Source organism: Lacerta agilis, chromosome 13 (assembly GCF_009819535.1).
Source record: "Lacerta agilis isolate rLacAgi1 chromosome 13, rLacAgi1.pri, whole genome shotgun sequence".
Lineage (NCBI taxonomy): Eukaryota > Metazoa > Chordata > Lepidosauria > Squamata > Lacertidae > Lacerta > Lacerta agilis.
Window position 1 is genome coordinate 29,695,450 of NC_046324.1, and position 25,285 is coordinate 29,720,734.

A 25,285-nucleotide genomic window follows, 5' to 3' on the forward strand; every position below is an offset into this window, starting at 1 on the left:
AGTAGGACTCAAACCAATGGGTTTAAAGTACAAAAAAAATCAATGGGGCGGAAAGGGTATTTTTGGTTAAACATAAGGAAGAATTTCCCAACAGTTTGAGTGCCATTGATCAGGGATGCCTATCAATGGCCTCTGGGATCCCATCTAACTCTGTGGTGGTTTTGGGCTAGTCACTACCTTACTGGGTTGTTGTGCAATTAAAATGGGGGCCGGGCCAGGAATGTGCACTGTCTGAACTCCTTATAGGAAGGGCAGATTGCAAAAATAAATAAATGTTGATTAAATAAAGTAGCACATATATCTGAATACACAAAAAAGACACCTGGAGACATTTTCATAATTCCTACATACTGATTCTCAAGCTGGAGAGCTTTTATTACTGTTGCGGGTCATTTACCTCCTACATCACTGGAATTTAAAACCCCTCGAAAGCAAACACCCCCCGTTTCTTACGGTTCTTTTCTTCAGGAGGCACAACAATGTATCCATTAGGGATCCCCCCTCGGAGCCCAAGGCCCAGGCCGTCCAGCTCGGACTGCTTCTGCTTCACGATCCAGTCTCTTATGAAGGGATCGTTCTGTTGAGTCTTCAGCTCTGCTAGATTTATCCCCAGCAAGTGTCTGACATCGTTGGGCGTTAGTTCCTGTGAAATGAGTCAAAGGGAGATGGTTATAGGCAATGTCTACCCTGCCTAGGATCATAGCTGTCAACTTTCCCCTTTTTAAAAGGGAAATTCCCTTATTCCGAATAGGATTCCTCGCAAGAAAAGGGAAAAGTTGACAGCTATGCCTAGGATTCAAAAGCTCCAACTGCGAATGTAAGCGGCAAAGGATATATGTATATGCGTGTATGTGTATATGACACAATCTTTTTCTCTCTTTCATTCGCTGAGAGGAACTTCCAAAGTGCTCTGATCGTTGCTGTAGGTGCAAGTTTGTTATCAACACCACTCACGGTACAGTTACATGAGGAGTAGGCTGGGGTGTGACCTATAGAAATCCCTCAGGGACTGATAGAGAAGCCCAGTCAAAAGCTGAATTGTGCTCTGATAAATTTCCTTTCATTTTATTTCGATGCTCTTTCTGAAGTTTGCTTTCCACAGCCAGCCCAGGATGTTTTGCCGCTTCAGGAGAAACAGAAAATACCACCCCCACCTCTTCCTCATCTTCCGCAGCTCCCCTCCTCTTCCTCCGCATCCCTCCCTCACTGTTGCCGCCTCCTCTGAAGCCACAACCACCCTGTACTGAAGGCAGGAGCAAAATGAGGCCAGAGATATTATCCTAGATATTGTCCTAACATTCTAGCTATCAATCCTGTTATAACATTCAAGGCAGCCATGTTTTGTGCAGCAGCAATTAAAATACGACGCACAATGATTAGCACCCAGGATTAGTGTAATGTACCAAGCAATGGACATTCCTAGGTCAAAAGGGTTCCTTTCTAACTGACAAATGACGACCTAGAACTGCCTTTTTTATTATGTACAGTGGTACCTTAGGTTACAGACGCTTCAAGTTACAGACCCCGCTAACCCGGAAATAGTACCTCGGGTTAAGAACTTTGATTCAGGATGAGAACAGAAATCGCACGGCGGCAGTGGGAGGCCCCATTAGCTAAAGTGGTACCTCAGGTTAAGAATAGTTTCAGCTTAAGAACGGACCTACAGAACGAATTAAGTTCTTAACCCGAGGTACCACTGTATATGTAATTTTACATCAACTGATTTGTCTTGAGTTTTTAAATTTTGTAATTGGTGTATTTGCCTTGATACTGGTCATTGACTGTATTAAAATGTACTAGCTGGTGGCGGGCATGGAGGAGGAGGCAGAGTGTGGAGGAGATGGCCAGGAGCCGTATCTGCTGCCTGAGGCAACTGCCTCACCTTGCCTCATGGGCAGGCCAGCCCTACAGCATTATCCCACTCACCAACACGGCGTCCTTTCGCAAGCCCTTGAAAGTGTTGATGTCCATGTTGACATTATTTTTGCTGAGTGCCCTCAGATCCTCACCCGGAGCACCTCCTGTGAGAAGAAAACTTGGTGAAAACTTGATGGTTATACATTGCCAACCTTTCTTGAGTCAAAGAAAGAGATCTTTTAGTTATGTTTAGAACTGAATTGCAAAGTTCCCTAATGAAGGCAACTCTTCACGGTGTCTTTAACTTCTCCAGTAGTCCCAGCTTTGGATCCAGCACAGAGCAAGCATGTCTCTGTTTCTAGTTCAGCTACTCTCTGTTTCTAGTTCAGCTACTTTCTAGTTCAGCCTGTTCCCAGTTCAGCTACTCTGGCTCTTGTTTTCCTGCCTACAGCTAGGTGAGGGGGCTGGAGGAAAGGCCCACCTATTAGCTTGTAGGGCGCCATCACTTAGCTGTAGCTCCTGCAACCCAGCTCGTTCTTTTGGGATGCTAATGGGGACACTTAAGTGGCCGGCTAAGGTCACCATCTTACAAACAAACTTGCCTGACCAGGCCAGCAGCCTCTGCTCTTAGATTCTAACCCTCACTGAGTACAGCACCCAAAGAATTAGAAGGAGCTCAGGGTATCATCCAGACTGACCCCCATGAAACCCACAACATCGTTTTAATTTTCTCAGTCCTGCAAATAGGGATGGTGAGGAGACAAAATTCTATCCAAACCAGACATAATGGTGGTGTTCAGGGCTAGGGATGGACAAATATACCAATTTCGGTTCTCTTGGTTTCTCATTTTCCCAAACTTAAATTCTCTACATTTCTGCATCAATTTGTGGGTTTTATTAAAAACAAAACAAAACAAAACACCCTCATAGTGCAAAATTCTCTTAATAAAGAGTTGCATGCAGTTGTGACAACTATATGCATACTTGCAAGCAAAATTCTCCAAACTAATGCATCTTTGTATGTTATTTTCACTATGCTGTTATGCACATACCCTAATATGTGCATTTGTTTTAAATTGACAGATCGTTGCATCTCTAAGTAAGAAGGTGGGCGGGAGGGCAGATTGAGGTTAGTGGGGCAGCGTCCCCATTTGCCCTAATGGGTGAGCTGATCTGATGCTTTCAAGTTGCATTTCAAGAAACTGCAACGCTCAGCCTAGACTGCAAAGGTGTTTCCGAAAATGATGCTGTGACTTACCCAGGTATGGCTTGATGAGGTTATAGTAAGCAGGGAACTCGTTGTGTCGGTCAGAGTAAGCCCTCTTGGCTTTTGGGTACAGGATATCCTTGGTAGTCTGAGGACACCCACCAATGTTGAGTGTCTTGGCATTCCTGTCAAGAAAGGCAAGGAGGGAGAGGAAAGAAGAGGTGAGTGAGTCTCCAAGCCCTTCCACATTTCTCTCAACTTTGCTTGAGAGAATGAAGGGGTCCAAGAGCTGAGCTCACTAGGTCATACAGTCATAGAAACTTAAATTGTAGGGTTGGAACGGACGCTAAGGGTCATCTGGTCCAACCCCTCCATTGCAGGAATCACAGCAAAAGAATCTCTGACAAGCAGCCATCCAACCTCTGTTTATAAACCTCCAGGGGCCCCCAAACTGTGGTCCATGGGCCACCAGTATTTTGTTTATATATTATTTCATTAATATCCCACCTTTTTCTCCAAGGACCCCAGGGTGGGGCTGATTTAATCCCCACAACAACCTTGTGAGGTAGCTTAGGCTAAGGGGCAGGGATTGGTCTGAGGCCACCCCAATGCACTTTATGTTTGTGGATTTGTGAAGACAGGAGACTGCACATCCATTACACTGAATATGCATATTGAATTTTAATTGTACTTTAATTGCTTCTTTTATTTCCCATATTGTATTACGGTTGGAATTCTATGGGATTCAAATTGTAACGGAATAAAATACAACATGTGAAGAGAAATTGTGAGCTATAAAACTGAAGTAATGCACATGACCTTCTAAAGGCCCACACTGGAAGACTACAAAGCTCAGGATCTTAATAATCAAGTTGCACCCCTGGATTCTGCCTCTCCCATTACCATCCCACCTGCACACTATACATGTCAGGGGCTGGTCTGGATCGGAAAACTGGGGAATGCAATCATAGCGAGATCAACTCCTAACAGAAGAGGAGGGTGAATATTCACCCTCCTTGCTTCCAGCATTTCCAGAAGCAGAGAGACAGACAGCCACAGAAGCTGTTCAGTTGAGAGAGGAGCTACCCAGCTATGAGATAGTAGCTAAGCAACCAGAAGGGAGGGAGCAGCTGGGCGATACATCAATCAAGAGTGGGGGAGAACCCCCTCCCTCCCCCTGAACTCGGAGGTCTGAGTGTGTCAGAGAACAAAGGAGATGCGGGGCGGGGAGAGGAAATTCTCGTTGGTGCTCTTTCCCCTGCGGAAGTGGGGAGGAGTCAGAGTAGGCAACTGATATCCTTGAGGAGGGTTGCCTGTTTGTACTTGCAACATAATGCTGTAATAAAAGGACTATAAATCTACCAAATGCTCGTTAATTCTTATCGTTGAGCTACCAGAAGGGAGAGGGGAACTCCTGTACTTGACAATACATTTAAAATGCTGTGATACCACTTTAACAGTCATGGCTTCACCCAAAGAATCCTGGGAGATGTAATTTGTTAAGGGTGCTGAGAGATGACCACTATTCCCCCTCCCAAAGCTACAATTCCCAGAGTGGTATAACCTTCCCAGGGAACTTCGAGAATTGTAGCACCATGAGAGGACTAGGAGTCTCTTAACGACTCTCCTCACTACAGTTCCTGGTATTCTTTGCGGGGAAGCCATTTGCTAAGTGGAAAGTGGACCTCCTTTCTTGCTAAGAGATGAAGAGTGTTAAAGGAGTTTACTCACTTGATAGCATTCTCTGTGATCGTTTTAAGCTGGCCTTGGGTCAAGGAGCATATGTAACGTCCCCCAACAGCATCCAGAGCTGTGGCATCAAACAGGCCTCCGGACTTGCCATATTGCTGAATAATCTCCCTGGCCTAAAAGAAATAATTTCCAACCCAAAACAGATTGGCTTGTAAATACGTCTTAGAGAAGCAAAGCTAAGACACTGCTTAATGAACTAGCCAAAACTCAGCTAAGTGTACTACTTCGACCTTTTACTATTTTGACCATTTCTACCCTTGTCCCAAAAGGAAACGTTCTTAGGGATCTCACCACAATGAATTTGCACCCCCACTGCAGAGACCTGCCCAAGCCTGAGCAACCTTTGAAAATGATGGGTTCCAGGGCCATTCTACAAATGTAGAGCTATTATTATTATTATTATTATTATTATTATTATTATTATTATTATTATTATATTTATATCCCGCCTTTCCCCCAGACAGGGTCTCAGGTGGCTTTCAGATAAAATAGTTATAGCCCAGTGGTAAAGCACCTGCTTTGCATGCAGAAGGTCCCAGGTAGGACTGGGAATGTCATTTGTCTGTAACTCTGGAGATCTGCTGCCAGTCAGTGTAGGCAATACTGAGCTAGAGGGACATAAGGCAGCATCTACATTCCTTCTTATGTTCCACAGCAAAGTTGCAGAGCAGCTGCTTGGCATGCAGAAGGTCCCAGCTTCAATCCCCAATAGCATCTCCAGGTATGGCCTGAAATGGCCCCTGCCTGAAATCTTGTAGAGCAACTGCCAATCAGGCAATATTGAAGTAGGGTGGCTCAGCTGTCCGACACGTTATAAGCCAACTTCTATGACTTTTCCAGTGGATTTTAGTCGGCTGAACAAGTCTTATGGATGCTTTGTGCTGTTCTCCACATTGTGGCTTATTCTATCAACGTTTTATATATTCTGAATATTCAGAAATCTGGTCTGAGGCATCAAAATGCACTGGGGTGGGCTGAAGGGGAAACAACTCATTAACTTTACCATCTGTTAAAAAAGCAGAGGAGAACAGAGGCATCATAACCTCTGTGTATTTTAGCTCTGTCCCTCTAAAACTTTGCAACCAAATGTAAAATGTTTTCCTCATGTTTTGCTTCTAGGAAGCAAATCATAATTGAAATAATGGATGAAAATCTGGAAAACGAGGGGAAGAAGAAAATCAGGGGAGGCTGTGCTTTTAAGGCTATCGTTACCACTTCGTCATTGGGCGCGTTGTCCAGCAAAGTAACAAGGGTGTCTGGCGAGTTGAACTTCCATTTCTTAACATCCTCAGGAGTCATTAGGCTGAGGAGGCTTCCCATGCTACGGACAACCGAATCGGGATACCCAGTAGGATAGATCTGTAGGGATTGCAAAATAAAAACCAGTGTTTGCGAACGCCGCTGGAGCACCTCCTGCCCTTTCTCAGAGCACACATCCATCAGGAGACAGATTGCCTTATTGTGTGTGTGTGTGTGTGTGTGTGTGTGAGAGAGAGAGAGAGAGAGAGAGAGAGAAAGCTGGTGCCCATCAGGAATGGAGGGAAGGAATGCAGAGGAGATTAACAATAGGCACCACCAGAGGCCATGACCGGCAGAGTCACCCCTTGACGGGTTGGAAGTAAGAAGCAGGAATGTTAGGGGATTCTGATGACGAAGAAAAGGGGAGAGGAAATGGCTGGGGCTCACTTTTTCAACCTGTGTGCAGAACAGAAATCAAGTGAATTCAATCAATATTTGCTGGTGTTACAGCTTTCAATATACAAACAACACATAACTGATCATGCCCCCCCCGCCATTTGCATTATCTTTCCTTTGCACTGAAATTAATGGGATGAAATAACTTATTGACAACCTCACTTACACAATTAACTATGTATATTACATTAGTTACATAATTTCATGACAGCAAGGCAAACAACATGGCATTTAGCAGAGGACGAACTGGAGCGTAACAGAAACAAGGCTGCATGAGACTAAGGCAGGATGGAATAATAATAAGTGCAACAACAATTTTATTATTTATAGCACGCCTATCTGGCTAGGATTCCCCAGCCACTCTGGGTGGCTCGCAGCAGAATAGTAAAAACACGATAAAACATCAAACATTTAAAACTTCCCTTCAGATGTCTTTTAAATGTCAGATAGTTGTTTATGTCGTTGCCATCTGATGGGAGGGCGTTCCACAGGGCAGGTGCCACTACCAAGAAGGCCCTCTTCCTGGTTCCCTGTAATGTCACTTTTCACAGTGAGGGAACCAGTAGAAGACCCTTGGAGGAGGACCTCAGTGCCTGGGCTGAGCAATGGAGGTGGAGACACTCCTTCAGGTATACTGAGCAAAGGCCATTTAGGGTTTTTAAAGGTCAGCACCAACATTTTTATTTGTGTTTGGAAATGCACTGGGAACCAATGAAGATCCTTTAGGACTGTTGTTATATGGTACCGGCAGCCCCTCCCGGTCACTAGTCTAGCTGCTGCATTCCGGATTAGTTGCAGTTTCCAAGTCGCCTTCAAAGGTAGCCCTATGTGAGTGCATTGCAGCAGTCCCAGCGGGAGATAACCAGGGCATGCACCACTCTGGCAAGACAGTGCTCAGGCAGGTAGGGTCTCGGCTGGCATACCAGGTGGAGCTGGTAGACAGGGAAGGAAAGGGGATCAGTGCGACTTTACCTCCCTAGCCAGGAAGCAGGCAGGGAGAAGGCTTGCTGAGGGCAGGCTGAGATTGGTGGGGCAGTGACTCATTCACCTCAATGAATAAGCGGGGGCAGATTGAAAGAGACAGAGAGGCACACAGAGAGAATGCAAGGCCTCAATCTAATGATCTGCTTGGACCACACTTCTTTACCTGCAGTCTCAGGTGAGCAATGGCTGAAATCAAGCCCCGGTTCCATGTCTCTCTTAGCAAACTATGAAAGCCAAAACATTGATTACCCGGTCCAGCTTTTCTTTAATCACCATCAACTGCTGCTCAGTGAAAGCATAAGCTGAGATCTTGTTGAGATTGGCCAGCAGGGTTGGGTCATCCAAGCACTGGCGTAATTCCTCGTTGTCGTAATAAAGAGGCATCAGCTCATCATCAAGCACCTCTTGTGTTATGGTCTTTTCAGCTGGGCATCCTGGGAAGGCAAGACTCAGTAGTTAACCAGGAGTTCCTAAACTCCTACCCACTCAAACCTTTCTTGTACCTGCGTTACATTGATGATATTTTTATTATCTGGACACATGGTCAACAGACCCTGGACACCTTCCACAAGACATTCAATGACTTTCACCCCACCATCAACCTAACTATGAACCAATCTATGCAAGAAATACACTTTTTGGACACTACTATAAAAATACAGGATGGACACATAGACACCACCTTATACCGTAAACCAACTGACCGACAAACATATCTACATGCTTCTAGCTACCATCCCAAACATACCAAACAATCCATTGTATATAGCCAGGCCCTACGTTACAGCCGCATCTGTTCCAACTCTACAGACAGAGACTCTCACCTAAGAGATCTACAGCAAACCTTTTTAGAACTAAAATATCCACCTGATGAAGTTAAACAACAGATCAACAGAGCCAGACTGATACCCAGAGAGAACTTGCTGCAAGACAGACCCAAAAAAGAAAATAACAGAACACCACTAGTCATCACATACAGCTCCCAAGTTAAAACTGTACAACGCATCATCAGAGATCTACAACCTCTCCTAGACAATGACAGTTCTCTTTCTCAAGCTCTGGGAGGAAGACCCTTCATCGCATACAAACAGCCACCCAATCTCAAACAGCTCCTCACCCACAATAATACAAAAACAGGACTCAACATGGACACTGGTACCAGAGCCTGCAATAAACCCAGATGCCAACTTTGCTGCCACATAAACCCGGATAACACCATTACTGGTCCCAACAACATCAAACACACCATCTCAGGACTATTTAATTGCTCATCTTCCAACATTGTGTATGCAATCAAATGCCAACAGTGCCCTTCAGCTCTCTATATTGGACAAACAGGCCAAACCCTACGCCAAAGGATAAATGGACATAAATCTGATATCAGGAATCACAAGACAGAGAAACCAGTAGGAGAACACTTCAATCTCCCAGGACATTCTATAAAAGATCTCAAAGTAGCTGTCTTAATACAAAGAAATTTCAGAAATAGACTGGAAAGAGAAGTGGCTGAATTGCAACTAATCACCAAACTTAAAACCATGGAGAAACCTGGTTTGAACAAAGACATTGGATTCTTATCTCATTATACATAACAAAGCCATCTTTAGCCATCTCACCCCTGCCTTTCCCTGCAAGACTAATTGCAGCCGTTTAGAGTCGTCAACAGGTTTTCCACACTTATCAGCCTATCACCCATTCCCACCACCCTTCTGAGTAATACCCCTCCCCACTCCCCCACTATATTTAAGGATCTGGTGACTTCTATTTCAGTGTATCTGAAGAAGTGTGCATGCACACGAAAGCTCATACCAGGAACAAACTCAGTTGGTCTCTAAGGTGCTACTAGAAAGAATTTTCGATTTAGTTAACCAGGGTTGAAGAACTTGCACAACTGACAAGCCCATGTGGATGCAAGAACATCAGAAGAGCCCCCTGCTGGATCCTATCAAAGTTCTGTCTGTTTAGGTGTACCCCTCTTGCTCCTTAGCCACAGGTGATTCAGAAGCATAGTGCCTCTGAACCAGGAAGTACATACTATGTGCTGTAGGGTGCTCTTTGCTAAATATGTATTTGGAGAGAGGCTAAATTATGTGACCTATATTAACTATGCAAGTAATTTAAGGTTGGATTACTGCAATGGATTCTATGTGGGGCTTCCCTTGTGTTTGATATGGAAGCTGCAGTTAATGTCGCTGGTGGAAGTGAGATCCGGTCTGCTCAGAGATTTGCGCTGGCTGCTGATTTGTTACCAGGCAAAGTTCAAGGTGCTACTGTTAGTATATCAAGCCCTTAATAGCTTGGGACCAGCTTGCTGCACTGCAAAATTTAGGGAAGTCTGAATTTTGATGGATGGCTATGTTTCACTTTGTGTGTTGTTTTGGAAAGGGCAAATTAGGTAGATTTGCCTTTAGATGCAAACTGAACTGAATTTCTCCTTCATCCCTAGCAGGAGTTTCTGTTCATATGGGGAAGACTTCAGAAATGCCCCCTCTAATCCCCTCACTGCAAATTGAAGTGGCAATAAAGTCTGGCAATATAAACAGCATCTGTTTCACATATATCCAGGTTCCATTTCTGATGTCTTCAGGTATGGGTACAAAAAGTTCCTCCCTGAAACCCTGGAGAGCCACTGGTAGTTAGTGTAAACAATACTGAACTAGATGGACCAATAGCCTGTCTCAGTATAATGCAACTTCCCATGTTTCCTATGTAACAGCTTTATCATAGGGTCTGCTGTTTGTGTGAATCGGCTCCAACACTACCAGAGAATAGCTCCAGGCTTAAAAACAGTGTTGCTGCATACCTGAACTACGTTTCTGCCTGGAGGGGTAGAGGTTTTTCACAATAGATGCCAGCTGTTCTGTTGGCATATGGGAACGGTGTAAGAAATCTTTCAGCCATGGCTTTAATACATTCTGCAAAAGGAAAAAAAACACCTATGTGGTGAAGGATGTAAAATCTAGAAAATCTATGCAATTCTCAATTAGTTAAGCTGAATGCATAGATTCATTTCCTTCTTCTGGATTTGGGGTTTGGTAGCATGACCATGATGGTTATTTTTCAGAACAGAATACCACAGCAAATAATATGCAAATGGTGATGATGTTAGGTTTATCCCACCTTACCTTTCAAGATGGCTAACAAAGTCATCATTGCACAAAGCAGTTACAAATGGTTCAGTATAAAGTAACAGCAAACATATGAAAGATGGTTACTGATGCAGAATCATGAGATGTGACCTTTCCCTTGCCTGCTCTCATTTACAGAACTTCAGTGGCAGCACTAGTGAGGAAAATGGAACACAGGTGGAAATTAATGAACAATGTGTTCTGGTTGGTTGTTATATATCAGTTGGTTTTTCCTTTAGCAGTCTCCTGCACGGGAAGGATAAAGGCTTGCAGGTGGAAGTTTTGCACTGGGGGGGGGGGTCAAAAGTTTACAAGGGGATGTTTCGCACAACATTTTTGACTAGGAGTTTGGCAATTAAGGGGAAATAGAAATTTAACAAGGTGTCCACTCTCCTTGCATTTGACTAAAGGTTGGAAGAGAGAGTGTACAGTATATAAGTTGAATTTGAAAATAGGGCAGAACAAGAAGTTGTGGAGATAAAGACTTGAAGAGGCTAGGCTGCTTAGGTTCAATTTATCACATTTGTGACAAGGATAAGTGAAGTCCACAATAATTCCCACTTACAATTTTCCCATCCTATTTTCCTGGCGAACAAACATGACCCAGAGTACAGCACTTCAACAGAGACTTAAATACCCATCTGCTTCCCCTTGATCATGGGGGGGGGGGGAGGGAACAGAAGAGACTTACTGAAGGAATATTTTGTAAGATGCTGTGATCAAATATATGGAGCAAACCACTCAGTTCTTCCAGGGTAGAAGTTGACCATGTTGAAGGAAGCCTGAGCAGAAAGAAAGGGAATGGAAACTTATCAGCAAGCTACATATCAACAAAATGGAGCTCTGAAGTAGGGGCATGAGTTTCACGGAGGAAGAGTTTAAAGGATGTTCCAATCAGAAGCAATGTCTGTGCCATTTATAATATAATTTCTCCTTCTTTAGGCATTGAGCAGCTGCGGAACACAAGGAGGACAAGGCAGCAGGGGCGCTGCCCTCCTGCCACTGGTGCTGCATTTGCTGGGTGAGGCAGCAGTGAGATGAGAGAAGCTTTAGGTTGGTATTATTGGGACACCTGAAGGACACCACCAAGACAGGCTCCCCCCAACCTCACAGCACTGCTGCTCCCCTCACTTGCTCCTGCTGGTGCCGCATAACCTGATGGAATACTGCAATACCGCTAAAGATGAAAATGAAAAAATAAAAATAAATATTCAAATGTCGCACACTTGCATTTTGCAAGCACTAAACCAAAAGGATCCAGCATCAAGTATTTGACATTTAAAGCCTTGGTTTCAGATGCAGAACCTGTGCAACGTTGCAAGATGATAGTTACTCCCTCCGAATCCTTATCTGCATGTGTAAAAAGTATAATTCCATGGTGAAATGAAACCTGTACTGGGTAAATTGGTGATTGCTTTTTGTTTGTGTGAGATTCAGGTTTCTTAGGCAAAACCCACCTTTCAGCTACAGAGCATGGCTTATGAAGCTGTGAAATTTATGGGCTGTAGCTTAGTGGTGGAGCATCTGCGTTTTATGCAGAAGGTCCTGGGTTCAAACCCTGGCATCTTCAGGAAGGGTGAGGAATGACTCCTGTCTGAAAACCTGGAAAGCTGCTGCCAGTAAGTGACATTGTAATAGCTTAACTCTGCTTTTTAGGTATTATTCTATAATCTGACTCTGTATCTATGCTAGGCATGACTTCCTCTTAGGGAACCTAGCTTTTGCTGCAAATATAACGTTTCATGATGAACATTTCCAGTCGAAAACCCACAATTCTAGCTTTGAAATGCTGTTTGCACTGGCAAATGCAAATGAATTAGGTTCAGTGGCAATCCAAACAACCAGTTTTCTTTTCAGGAGAATTCAGAAAACTCCAAAAGAGCAAAAACAAAAAAAACAAAACCTGCAGTGTGATCCTACCCAAAGGAGGTTCCTCCACTGCTGAGGAGAGCTTGGATTGCTTTGATTTGTTCGGGTGTGAAAGACTTGCACTGATTTAACTGCGTCAGAAAATTGTTGCCGGATGCTGTGATGTAGTCTGCACCAAGGTCACAGACTAAGTGGCCCAGAATTGCCGCATCTTCCTTGGTTACCTGTAGGCCATGGATGTCCTACAGAAAATAGTTTGTAAAACAATTGTGTAAATTTTTTAAAAAGAGAAGCTATCAACATCTTAAAATAATTTAGTTGATTAATAACCTATATTTTAACCAAATAATCAAATATATTTCATTAAATTAGTTTCTATCTGTATTACTGTATAGGTACTATTACGAGATATTTCAGAAACTGGGAGATTACTTGAGACTGAGTAGACCAATACTTGCTGCCTTTCAATTTCCCATGAAAAACACACCAGGACTTCAGTAGTCTAAAATCTGCTTCACCTATTAAAATTGGCCCTCATTGATTAAAAAAACATGTCTCTTTACAAATACGCAAATAAGCTAGAACAGTAGTTGATTCATCTACCAATTGTATTTTTTTTTCAGTCTGGAGAAGAGAGATAAAACCTAGCTTCTATCATGTGATATCAGGTGATTATTGGCAAACTGATTGCATTTCAAATTGAGGCCATGGGCGTAAGAGATAAAACTGAAGTCTGTGCTGTGAAGAGTATTTCCCCCCCCCCAGGGTGTTTTTGAGTTAAATTGAGAGTTTCCTGGTCCAGATTGCCACTTATTCTGCACAGATTCAAGCTTGAATAAATGCTTTTGCTCTTATCGCCACCTAGGGTGCCAGAATTACACTTTACTTACCAAGCAAGCTAACGCCTCTGACAGAAGCTGTTTCCGTTGTGGGGAATCTTTCTCCAGGACATCAATATTGGCTTTTCCGACGCGAGTGACATACTCCTTGCAGTTTTCACCTGCTGCAGGGTCTGAAGGCCTAGAAACAAGAAAGGATTAATGGATGTTTGTGCATATGGATTGACTCCCCCCCCTCTGCATTTAATATACCGCTGTGCACACCCCAGTCTCCAAGTGGCAAAAATATTTAAGAGGTTCTAGTGCTTACTCCTGGTTTCCTTGGAATGAAGATAACTGGAGACTGTGGTGTCTTTTTTTTAAGATGGTGGTTTTATTTGAACATATATACAACCTGAGCAAAGGATGGAGGGGCTCACAGCATTTCTACTTCAACAGATCTTGCTTCTCCATTAGGTTGCTGGGGGAGAGGCCCCTCCCCCAAAAACCATAGTTTTGGATTCAGCACAGCACAAAACAAGCCTCTCTGTGTCATTCCAGTTCTTGGTATCAGCCAGACTAAACAAAAGAGCACCTCTGGCTTCTTGTTCTATTATCTATTCTACAAGACAGATGAGGGGGTGGGGAAGGACCCTCTCCTTCCTGAAAGAGCATCACCAGCCAGTCATCTCCATAGCAACATGACCACTCTTTAGTCATGTAAAAGCAGGGTGCTTACAAGCCCGGCTAGGGCCAATGTCTTAACAAAGAGACTAGTATGGCCAGTTCAGTAGTTCCCTCTGGTGGATTCCAACCTTACAAATACACAATCACAAGCTTGGAAGGAACTCAAGGGCACCATCCAACCCCACCACATCTTGTAACACTACTCTATATTTACCTTAAAAAGAGAAACAGGTCTTTAGGGTAGTTGTTTAAATCCTCTGGGGGTCCACTGAGCAGTACCCTCTTGGCTAAGCAGCTCAGCTGAAAAACAAACCAGAACATTCTGTCAGAAAGTAGAAAGAAGTACACGTAGGTCATTTGTTTCAGAAAACGGCGAGGGGATTTTTCCTTTTAAAAATAAAAAATAAACAACAACAACAGCACACCCATCTATGATGGTTTTTCAGCTGGTTTTGCTAAATTTAAGCCCCAAAAGATTTCCTTTGCATATGCCACTATACCTGAGGGCATTGGGCTGGCTGAGAAGATTAGGGCAGACTGTGGGGACATACATACATACATAATTTTATTTGTATGCCATCTTTCCACAGTTCAAACCATGCTCAAGGTGGTTTACAACATGAAGAGGAAAAAAACCTACTTAACTAGAACATAACAAAATAAATAAAACATTAAAAATATACAACCAAATACACAATCCCCACATAAATCACAAGATCTAAAATAAAGATACAAAAAACCCCACAGCAACAACAGCAACAACCCCTCCAATAAAACCTCACAAACAACACCAAGTTCCCCATCACCTGCTGTCTGAGGTGGCCTCCTTACCCTACCTAACAGTATGACTGGCCCCAATTCTGTTACTATCTTATCCCCAAGAACAAACACCAAGGATAAAAGCTGAGGCGGGAGATCTAATTCAGGTCTTTGAAAATACTTTCAAATATTGAGCTCAAAAAAGCCCCCAAGATGCATGCAAAGAAACTGACCTGTTCTTCGCTCAGCTGAACGTTCTTCTGCCCCAGAACACTGAGTAGCTGTTGGAATCTCTCATCATCCATATTAGCAGCGACTGCACAAGTAACACCTTGTAGTATGGAAGGGGACAGGCTGAAAATCCAAGGGAGGCCCATAAGTGATGAATAAATAGTTGGACAGAACATCAGCAGTGGTTTTTTTCAAAGGTGAGGGGCTCAGTCGAATGTGCATGCAGGAGAGTTGGTGTATCTCCTAACGTTTCTCCTCCTCTGCCTTTGAAACACTTAATATGGAGGGCTCATAATTCGATCAGGGGCACTGGTGGCTGGCAGAGCCAATTAGTTCTTGTGTTGTGGGTTTGAGGGGTCAGTCTGGATGATGCCCTTAGTCCCTTCCAATTCTTGGGATCTCATGCCCAGTGAGGGTTAAAATTGAAGAGAGGAGGTTGCTGGCCTGGTCAGACAAGTTGCTTTGTAAGAAAATGAACAGGCCACTGAAGTGTCCTCATCAGCATCCCAAAAAGAATGAGCTGGGTTGCAAGAGTTACAACTAAGTGACGGTGCCCTCTAGGCTAATGGGTGGGCCTTTCCTCTCCTCTCCAGACCATTCCCCTCCAATAAAGCCACTCATTTGAAAGAGTGCAATGAATAAATGTGACATTTTTTTCCTCAAAGAGGAAAATAGACCAAAAAAGAAAAAGAATATTAGGGGTCAGCAATACCTGTTGATTTCAGGATCCCTCTTGATTATATCAGGAAACAACATGGCAGCCTATGGGAATAAACCAAGAAGAACAAAAACAATTTCTGTTAATAACAAGGACACATGATTTCTCCTTGATGTCCAGGAGGAGTTGGAAATAAGGGTGAGTCATCTCTCTGTCTCACCTGTTCTGGGGTCCATGGCTTGTCATTGAGATCTTGAATGTTGAATGTGTCACCAGGGACCAGCAGTGATTTTGGTATATAGGGAACCAGACCATCTGGGGTGTATTTCACCAGGTCGTTAAATCCTGCTGTAGCAGCAACCAGCTAGAAAACAAAGTTATACTTCATGGGGGCAGAGTTTTGCTGAACTGGATGACAGGCCCATCTAGCCCATCATAGCTGCTTTGTTTATTTATTTAAAATACTCATTGATGACTCTTCATCTGCATATTGCTGGGTGGTAGGCAAAAGTGTGAAAACAATCCATCGGAATATAAATATTAGGGGTGTGCAGGTGGACAAATGTGGTTTGGGGGTGCTCTCCACCTTCCCTGAGTCAAAACACAGTGTCAATAAACTGCAATAAGTCAGATCAGGACCTTCACATAACCTCATATCACTTTAAAATGAGATCTGGACCAAAATTCTCCCCTATCCCTAACTGGCCTTAGGAAGATCCAGGTTAAAATACCTCCTGGTCCACAAAGCTCACCGAGTCACTATTTCCTCACCTAGCAGGGTTGTCTTGGTTGGAAATGCAACAGTGGGGATCATTCAATTGATAACTTAAGGTTAATCCTGATGGTGTTAAAGTCAACTAGCTAAGAAGGGCATGGGGGAAGGTGTTGCGTAGCAGTGCAGGCAGTGGTAAGATTTTTCCTGAGGTGACATGTGCCTTGAGGCGGCTGTTGTTGTAAAGGATTACAATAATTATAATGTACGTGAAGTGCTTTTAAAAACACGAAAGCTGTTATTATTAGTCCTCTCTGTCAGTTCTCCTGAAAGGCAGGAAATTTTGAGCTCCCCCTCACCTTGAAACCTTTCCATTCTGACAGGTCAAGGATCCTGCAACTAAGAACTAGTGCTTGAGTTTATTTTTCCCCTTCTCCCTCCCCACCCCACCCCTTTTTCTTTTTGTGCCGTGTTTTTCAGATCACAAGCTGCTCTGGGGGTTTGTTTTGGCTGAACAGAAGAATTTTTTAAAAAAAAACATTCAATAAACAACAGCATCGAAATGCTACAATGAGTTAACAGGAAAAACATAGGCCTCACCTTTTCCACAAATGCTGTTTTCAGAGTGGGTGGCATAGTCTCCAGCTGCTTGGCAAAGCTTGGGACTTTAACAGCGTCCAAGACCACCTGGGCAGGTATGGATTCCAGGCTGGTGTGGTTCAACCCAACCACCAAACTCCCAAGTGCTGCAAGGCTCTGACCATCCTGAATCTGTAAATAGGAAACTCTTAGCTGTAGAAACCAGGTTGGTCATCCAATAGTCAACTTCACCCAGAAGACTGAATTGGTAGATTGGAGCTAGGAGACACTGCAAGCTCACACTGAGCCATGTTCTTAAGGGACTTCTACATGAACTTTTTTTAAAAAAATTATTTATACTTTTCATTTTACAACAAACACAAAATGTAAATTTGATTTATTCCACATCATCATTTGACTCCCCAACCCTTTTTTGTGGTTTCTTACATTTATACTGTTTTTTTTACTGCATTTCCACATTAACCCTATTTATTGTTTATCCCAGATAGTCAATATATGCTTTCTGTCACTGCATGTTTTTACTTTAATCCTGCTAATGTCTTAATTTGTTTACAATGGTTTTGTAAACATTCAATAAACGGTTTCCATTCTACATTAAAAAAAATAAAATTGTCTTGATTTCTTATTCTTCCAGTAAGTTTCACCATTTCTGAGTATTCTAATAACTTCTGTTGCCATTCTTCTTTAGTTGGGACATTTTTCTTCTTTCTACATGAGCTTTTGACCTATTTCTCACTGGACCGATTTCTTACCAGTCTCATTCTGACCTGCTAGACACAGGGGCCAATGTGCACATAGGAAACTGTCTTCTGCTGAGTCAGACCATTGGTCCATCTAGCTCAGCATTGTTCACATTGACTGGCAGTGACTCTTCAGAGTTGCAAACTGGGGACCCTTCCATTGGGGTGCTGGACCTAGGAACTTCTGCATGCAAAGCAGATACTCTACCACTGAGCTACACCTCTTTCCCCAAGGCAAGATTTGTCGATGGGCAGCTCCTGTTGGCAAAAAACTTCAACTTCTGGCAGGAGTTCCCTGTGCCAGGTGAGACATTTTTCTTCACTCCCATGTCTCCTCAAGGTTCCTGCTCAGCTGTATGTATTTCATATGCAAGGGGACAATGTTCTTCTCACCTGGTATCCAGAACTGAACAGTTTCTCCAGGATGGCGCCAGCCTGTTCAGGGTCCCAGCCCTGAACTTTGCTCAAGGAAGGCAAAGAAGAGGCCAGGATGCTGCCAGGGATGCAGTTCTCAATCTGCTGCACTGAGAGTCCGAGAGCCTTCTGTCCCAGGGAGTTCAGGATTGCTGGAGAGAATGTGTCACACTGGCTGCCTGGCAAGCCAGCAACCTGGTGGCAGAACAAGAATGAATGACCCTGGGCCCAGACTGAGGCAGAGGGGAATCACATGTGCCCAAATTAATGGAAGCTTGGGAGCAAGCTTGTTTTCTGCTGCTCCAGAGGGTAGGAGCCAAACCAATGCACTCCAGTGATGAGAAAGGAGATTCCTACTAAACATAGGAAAGAACTTTCTAATGGTGAGAGTTGGACTCTTCTTCATCATCAGAGAAGTGGACTCTCCTTCATCGGAGGCTTTTAAACACAGGTTGGATGCCTATCTGCCAGGGATTCTTTAGCTGTAATTCCTGCATTGCATGGGGGTTGGGCTGGATGAGCCTTGGGGGTTTCTGCTAGCTCTACAATTCTGTGATTCTATGGCTAATGAACCGGAGGATGCAGGGGCACCAGATGAGGAGCTGAAACCTCCAAGAGTATTGGGGCTTATAGATTCAGAACCTGGACTGTCACAGACATCTTCCATGACCCTGAAGAAGCAGATGACTCCCACCACAAATCACCAGTCTGGCGACACCAGGGTGTGCGTGCTGCAGAATGAAAGAGGTGTGGGTGTCTTCAGACTAGAGGGTTTGTTTGTTTCATAAAATTTAAATTGTAAAAAATCTCAGCAGGATTTACAGAAAAGATAAAACAATAAAATTACCAATAAGAAAAAATAACAGCAATAATGTAAAGACCTTTGCTTCTGTTGGTGTGAGTTGCTCATTTGGAGCTGTCCATGATCCTTTGATCTGCCTTGACCTCCAGCCTTGCTGCCTTCTCTCTATGGGTTCTGGCTGTCTCACCTATAATATATTCTAAGCTTCTTTGGGCAAACACCTGGACTCCTTGAAGCCCACCTACCTTATCCATACCAGTCTTTCTTTTGCACTATTGCAGGGCTGGGGGACATCGGGCCTCGGGTTCCAATGTGGCCACCCAGGCCTCTTCAGCTGGTCCCTGAAACTCCTCCCAAGCCCCACCCCTCACTAGTTGTTCTTGAATGTTTTGTCTGTCTGGAATGTGTTCAGCTGTGATGGTGCCTTTGTGATTGGCTGGATGGGGAGGGTGGTATCAAATGAGCGGCCTTTTTTCTTTCTTTTTTCTAAATGGTAATTCTGATTGGTCTTTCTTGGCCATCTGTTGCCACAGAGCTGGAACAGTAATAACAGTCTGGCTTTTTGGTGATTATTTTACAGGGAGCTGCAATGAACTCCATAAAAACATAGGAAGCTGCCTTATTCTGAAGCTACATTCACATGAGCATGAGACTCTTAGAGTTGTGGGTTCAAGCCCATGTTGGGCAAAAAGATTATTGCATTGCAGGGAGTTGGGTTGAACTAGACAACCCTCGTGGTCCCTTCCAACTCTACAATTCTATGATATCATTTGAAACAGTCATGGCTTCCCCCAAAGAATTATGGGAACTGTAGTTTGTTAAGGGTGCTGAAAGTTGATAGGAGACACCCCTGTTTCCTACTCAGAGCTACAATTGCCAGAGTGGTTTAACAATCAACCCTTCTCAGGGAACTCTGGGAATTGTAGTTCCGGGAGGGGGAAATAGGGATCTCCTATTCCAACTCTCAGTGCCTTTAACAAACTACAGCTTCCAGAATTCTTTGGAGGAAGTCTACATTGACTGGCAGAGGCTCTCCAGGGTTTCAGGCAGGAGTCTGTCCTAGCCATACCTGGATCAGGATTGAACCTGGGACCTTTTCCATGCAAAACAGGTGTCCTACCACAGAGCTACAGCCCCTCCATAGCAAGAGGAAAGCCCAACAAGTATGCACAAGCCAAGAAAATACTTACTGGAAGCTTCAGCGCAGAACTGGCAGTAGCTGCCGTCACCCAACCTGAAAAACACATAAGGCTTCAGGGGAAAAAACCCACACACCTCTTCAAATCAAATGCAGCTCACCTTTGGAAATCTGGACCAGCAAATGTCATTTGTCAAATGCTTCCTTTGCTTCAGCAGCAAAAACAAATAAAGTCCCCAAAGCTGTTATCTGCTCTGCTTGGCACAATCTGGGACTCTGACAATACAGCACTTAGGTGTTTGATGCTAGAAGACAGGCCTTGGAGGAGGCACATGTTGTGCACCTTCACCCTCTCCACCACAGTTGGAAAGGCTGGCATGTCTGTAGGCTGAGTGGGGCAGCTCCTGGGCCTGCTAAACTAACTAACTGGTGTCCCAGGTGTGGTGGAGAAGGCAACCTCACCATTGGAGTTTATTTATTGTGCTATCCTTTGACTGACCGCTCTTTCCCCATTTGTCTGTGACCAATCTCAGTGTCTCAGTAAAGAACTTGCTGCTTTCTTGTCAGGCAGATGCCAGAGCCCAGCAAGCAGCTGCTTGTTCAAATCTGCTTGTCAGACTTACTCATTTGCGCCTGAGTGACATCAAATTTTCCATCGTCTCCCTAATATGTATTTTGAAGTACTGATAACCAATGACTTTTGTGCTTTTCCAGATGAAATATAATCAGCAGCTCAGTACATAACACCAGAGAACAGTGGTACCTCGGTTTTCGAACGTCTCGGAAGTCAAACGTTTCGGTTTTCGGACGTCGAAAACCCGTAAGTAACTGCTTCGGTTTTGTATTTTGAAGTACTGATAACCAATGACTTTTGTGCTTTTCTAGATGAAATATACTCAGCAGCCCAGTATTGTACATAACACCAGAGTACAGTGGTACCTCGGTTTTCGAACGTCTCGGAAGTCAAAAGTTTCGGTTTTCGAACGCCGAAAACCCATAAATAACTGCTTCGGTTTTTGAACGTTTTGGAAGTTGAATGGCCTTCCGGAATGGATTACGTTCAAAAACTGAGGTACCACTGTACCTTTAATAGCAGACCAAAGCACCCCCTGGCTTTACATTTGGTGGGAGACTGGAATTTACTAAAGAGTAAATGAATACAGCACAGAACTGGTGGGAGAAGAGCTTTCAGCAATGTATTGTACAAATGTGGAAGGTGGTTCTCAGTCAGTCATACTTAGAATGAATACTGGGGCATTAGAGGTGTCTCCCTCTTTCTGTCCATAAAAAAGCTGGAGGGTTTACCATTAATAACATATAATATAAATAACATGCCCTCCCATCATTTGCTTTTGCATGCTCTAATTTTCTTCTAATTATATGATGGCAACAACACCCAGATGTGAATCCATAAAGAAAAGGGCTATAATGAGGCCGAAATTAGATGTTCTCTTGAATGTAGCATGCAGCTGGTTATCTTGTTTGTCCTAAAATAAACTTAGGTGTGCACAGGAAAGGAAGGCTGATCTCTTCACTCCTCACTGCAGTGAGATTTCCCCCCAGCGCACATAGCTAGGGGCATTAGGGAAATGTCTAAAAGTTGTTTTTTTTAAAGGACTTTCCCCCTCGCAAGAGTTCAAAGGCCCCAATCCTCCCCCGTCCCCCAAAAATCTCTCCCATCATTTGTCAAAACAGTTTACTTCCTTCTGGAAGTTTTCCCAAAACCCAAACTGGAACCCCTATTTTTGCTCCTGCTCCATATAAAGTTTTGTGGCGGAGACCTGAGAATCCTCTTTTCAGAGGTGCCCCTGAGTCTTACGAAGCTACTTTTTGCTTCAACATTCCTATCATATTGCTCAAGCAGGACTCTCTAAAATTTACCGGTACCTCAGCGCTTTGTTGTATTTGGTTATTTGTTCACAATTTATAGTTCACCCTTCAGTGGCCAGTCAATACTGTACTGCATTTTCTAAAATTCACCTCAGTGATTTGCTGTGTTTAGCTATTTGTTTTTACAATTTCTATTTTGCCCATTACTGGCCAGTCAATCTTCTCAGGTTGGCTCAGGTGAATTTCAGTGATCTCTTGGGAGCTGACAACATCCAAACATGTACTCACCAACCATAACAATGCAAGCAAATACTCTTGATCGACGTAGCATTATTCCAAATGGGTCCTTCCCCATGGTTAAATCTGCTCTCTCTAGAAAAAAAAACCCACAAAGAAATAAATGAAACCTATTTCGGTTTTGGTCATAATTTTCTTCAGGTTTCCCTGATCATCAAAAGAACAGGAAATTCATTAGAAACAGCACCATCAAAGGCATTCCAGAATTTGCAAACACAGAGACCTCAGCAGCGACGGATTTAGGTAATTATGGGTGGTTCTCTAGCTCAGGGCACCAAGCTAAGGGGATGCAAAATAATAGTAATAATAATGAGAAGATCCATGGCTTTTTTCCAGCTGGAACATGCCGGAACTCAGTTCCAGCACCTCTCAGGTGAGTGCCGTTGCCATTATAAGAGAATGAGGAAGGCATTCCTTTTTTTAAAAAAGTAATCTTTATTGATTTTATTTACACATATTAAAAAAATATTTACAGTCTCAACAATACAAAGAAAAAAGACAAAGAAAAAAGAAAAATAAGAAAAAAAGGTTAAAATTGGTTTACACATCCACACTTCTCACAAACAAGTCTTCTGATCTTTCATAATGTACCTTCGTTACATCATTGTTTGCCTGCACAGTTTTGATCTTTATTTCTCGTTCCTTTATCTTCAATAGTATTCAATATTTATTTAATTACAAATATCACTCTAGTTCTGCTAATATGGCCTTATTATTACAATATATTCTTATGTATTCTTTAAATATTTTCCATTCACCAAAGGTTTTCTGCGTCATTTCTCCTCTAACTCCTCCTGTCAATTTTGCCAGCTGCAAATAATCTAACATAAGCATCTGCCATTCTAAGATTGTCGGTACTGATTCGTTCTTCCACTTTCTAGCCACAAGAATTCTAGCTGCTGTGACGGCGTACATAAATAGCGTTCTCATTTCTTTTTTAATTTCCGGGGGTAAAATCCCTAACAGGAAAATCTCTGGGTTTTTGTTTTTGTTTTGAATGAAATTTTAAACAATTTCTTCAGTTTGTTATATATGGTATCCCAAAATTCCCCAATAATTGCACACGTCCACCACATATGGTAGTGAGACCCCATGTCTTTTTGGCATCTCCAGCAATTTGGTGACCCTCCTTTATACATTTTTGATAGTTTCAAGGGGGTATGGTGCCACCTGTAAAACATTTTCATGGTGCTTTCCCTTAGGGTATAACAAGCTGTAAATTTGACATCCTCCCTCCACAGTCTTTCCCATTGGTCCATATGTATGTTATACCCGATGAGGAAGGCATTCATGGTGCATTGCAGCACCTCTTTTTCTAGAAAAATAGCACCGTGACCATTCATTAAAAAGCAACCAGACCAAATAAAATTATTCTGAAAATAAGAAATATTTGGGGGGGGGGGGCTGGCGCAAATTTTGTCCTCACTAAAGGCCCCATCATCTTTGACCTCAGAAACTGTGTCCGACTTACCAAACCCACAACATTTTTGCTTCTCTTTAAGGATTTTTTTTTAATGCTTCTGAACCCATCTTCGTTTCAATGATGCCAGAGCAGTTCACAATACAGTGCATTAAAAATCCTTATCTTGAATCTATATGTAACCCTGTCAGGGCTTTAAATAATAATAATAGTAGTAATATTTATTATTTCGATAGCACTTTAGCTGATTCTCGCAATGTGCGTAAGTTTTTTTTAAAAAAACGGACAGGGCTTAATGGTGAGCTGCAGTTTAGATGAGAGATTGGTGGAGAAACAGGAAAGGGTGGGCTTCCCTTCAAGAAACGAAACTCGCCAAACTATCTAGCAGAGGGCAGAAAAGAGGAGCACGAAGCATCCCTTTTGAGCAAAGTACGTACCTGCTTCCTTCTCCTCGTGTGCTGGGCTGAAAGTGACAGGCTCCAAGTGCTCTGCTTTTTGTTATGAAGGCAGGGTGTGACCCCTCTGCCTCTTAATACCTTCATCTGAAGTGAGAGGACACATGTCAAGTGCCAACCACACCCTGTGGTTTGTGGGTTTGTTTATTTATTTTATTATTTATTTGGGTTTTTTTAAAAAAACTTTTCTTTATTGGTTTTTCATAACGATACAGACAGAAACATGTTCCTTTCCTCGCTCCCTCCACCCTTCCCTACAACTCCCCTGACATTGTCCGAAAAAGCATAATTATACAGGATAAGACATATTAAAGGCAAAACAAGAGGTCGCATTTTATATATATGAATGTATCGTTCCATAAATTACAAGTCTTACATGGTCTATATCCATGTTCCTTAGTCAAAGCAATTTTATTAAAGCTTTCAGGGTGTTTTTTTTTTAATGTCATTTCCTCTCAAGGATCTTGTTGGTCAATTCTTCCATCGGAATTAGGCCCCAGACTTGCGCCAGCCAGATTTCAAATAAGTCCACATCCAAGGATCTCCAATTCCTAGACACTGCAAGGTGAGTTGCTGTCCTAAGGTGAATAATCAACCTGTAATTTATCTTTAAGGACTTGTGCTTCCATAGCAAAGCCTGAAAGCAAGTTTAATTTTATTTTTTAAAGAAAGGTTTGGCAACTGGATGAGATTGTGTGTGTTCTTGCTGTACCTCAGGAAACAGAGACTCAACAGGAAGGCAGAATAAATCCTTATCTAATCCTCTTTTAAGGCCATCCAGGTTGGTGGCCACCACTGCCTCTTGTGGGAGTGAGTTCCATACTTTAACTCTGTGCTGCATGAAGAAGTCTAATCTAGGATAGCTCAGTCAGTAGAGCATGAGACTCTTAATCTCAGGGTCGTGGGTTTGAGTCCCATGTTGGGCAAAAGATTGCAGGGGGTTGGACTAGATGACCCTCATGGTCCCTTCCAACTCTACAATTCTATGATTCTATGCACTGTCAGTGTGAAGACAGTTGGTGATGGAGGATTGCGAAAGGTGATGCAAGGGACAAAGTGGGAACAGAGAAAATGACTGGCAGTTCAAGAAAGAGGCAAACATAAGGCAGAAGATGAGAAGAAGGGCTATGCACCGGATTTGGTCAAGCCATTAGTAAAATTAAGCATATTTGGAGGGCCTTGGATCAGTGGCGGAGGAAGTGGGGTGTGGTGGGGATGGTGCACCCTGGGTG

At 43.1% G+C, this 25,285-nt stretch overlaps 1 protein-coding gene across 1 annotated transcript; it reads right to left on the reverse strand.

Annotated features, from left to right (window-relative positions):
* Positions 1–331: 331 nt before the first annotated feature.
* LOC117056985 (mesothelin-like) lies at positions 332–24,088 on the reverse strand. Its single transcript, XM_033167697.1, has 19 exons — positions 24,036–24,088; positions 22,170–22,253; positions 20,104–20,147; positions 18,091–18,306; positions 16,958–17,128; positions 15,866–16,009; positions 15,700–15,749; positions 14,990–15,110; positions 14,212–14,297; positions 13,383–13,512; positions 12,544–12,734; positions 11,315–11,405; positions 10,299–10,410; positions 7,745–7,929; positions 6,029–6,175; positions 4,796–4,929; positions 3,116–3,249; positions 1,927–2,021; positions 332–643 (listed from the first exon to the last, which is right to left on the reverse strand). Exons 2-19 carry the CDS (start codon positions 22,234–22,236, stop codon positions 416–418), a joined length of 2,346 nt encoding a protein of 781 aa, XP_033023588.1. The 5' UTR covers positions 22,237–22,253; positions 24,036–24,088; the 3' UTR covers positions 332–415.
* Positions 24,089–25,285: the final 1,197 nt, after the last annotated feature.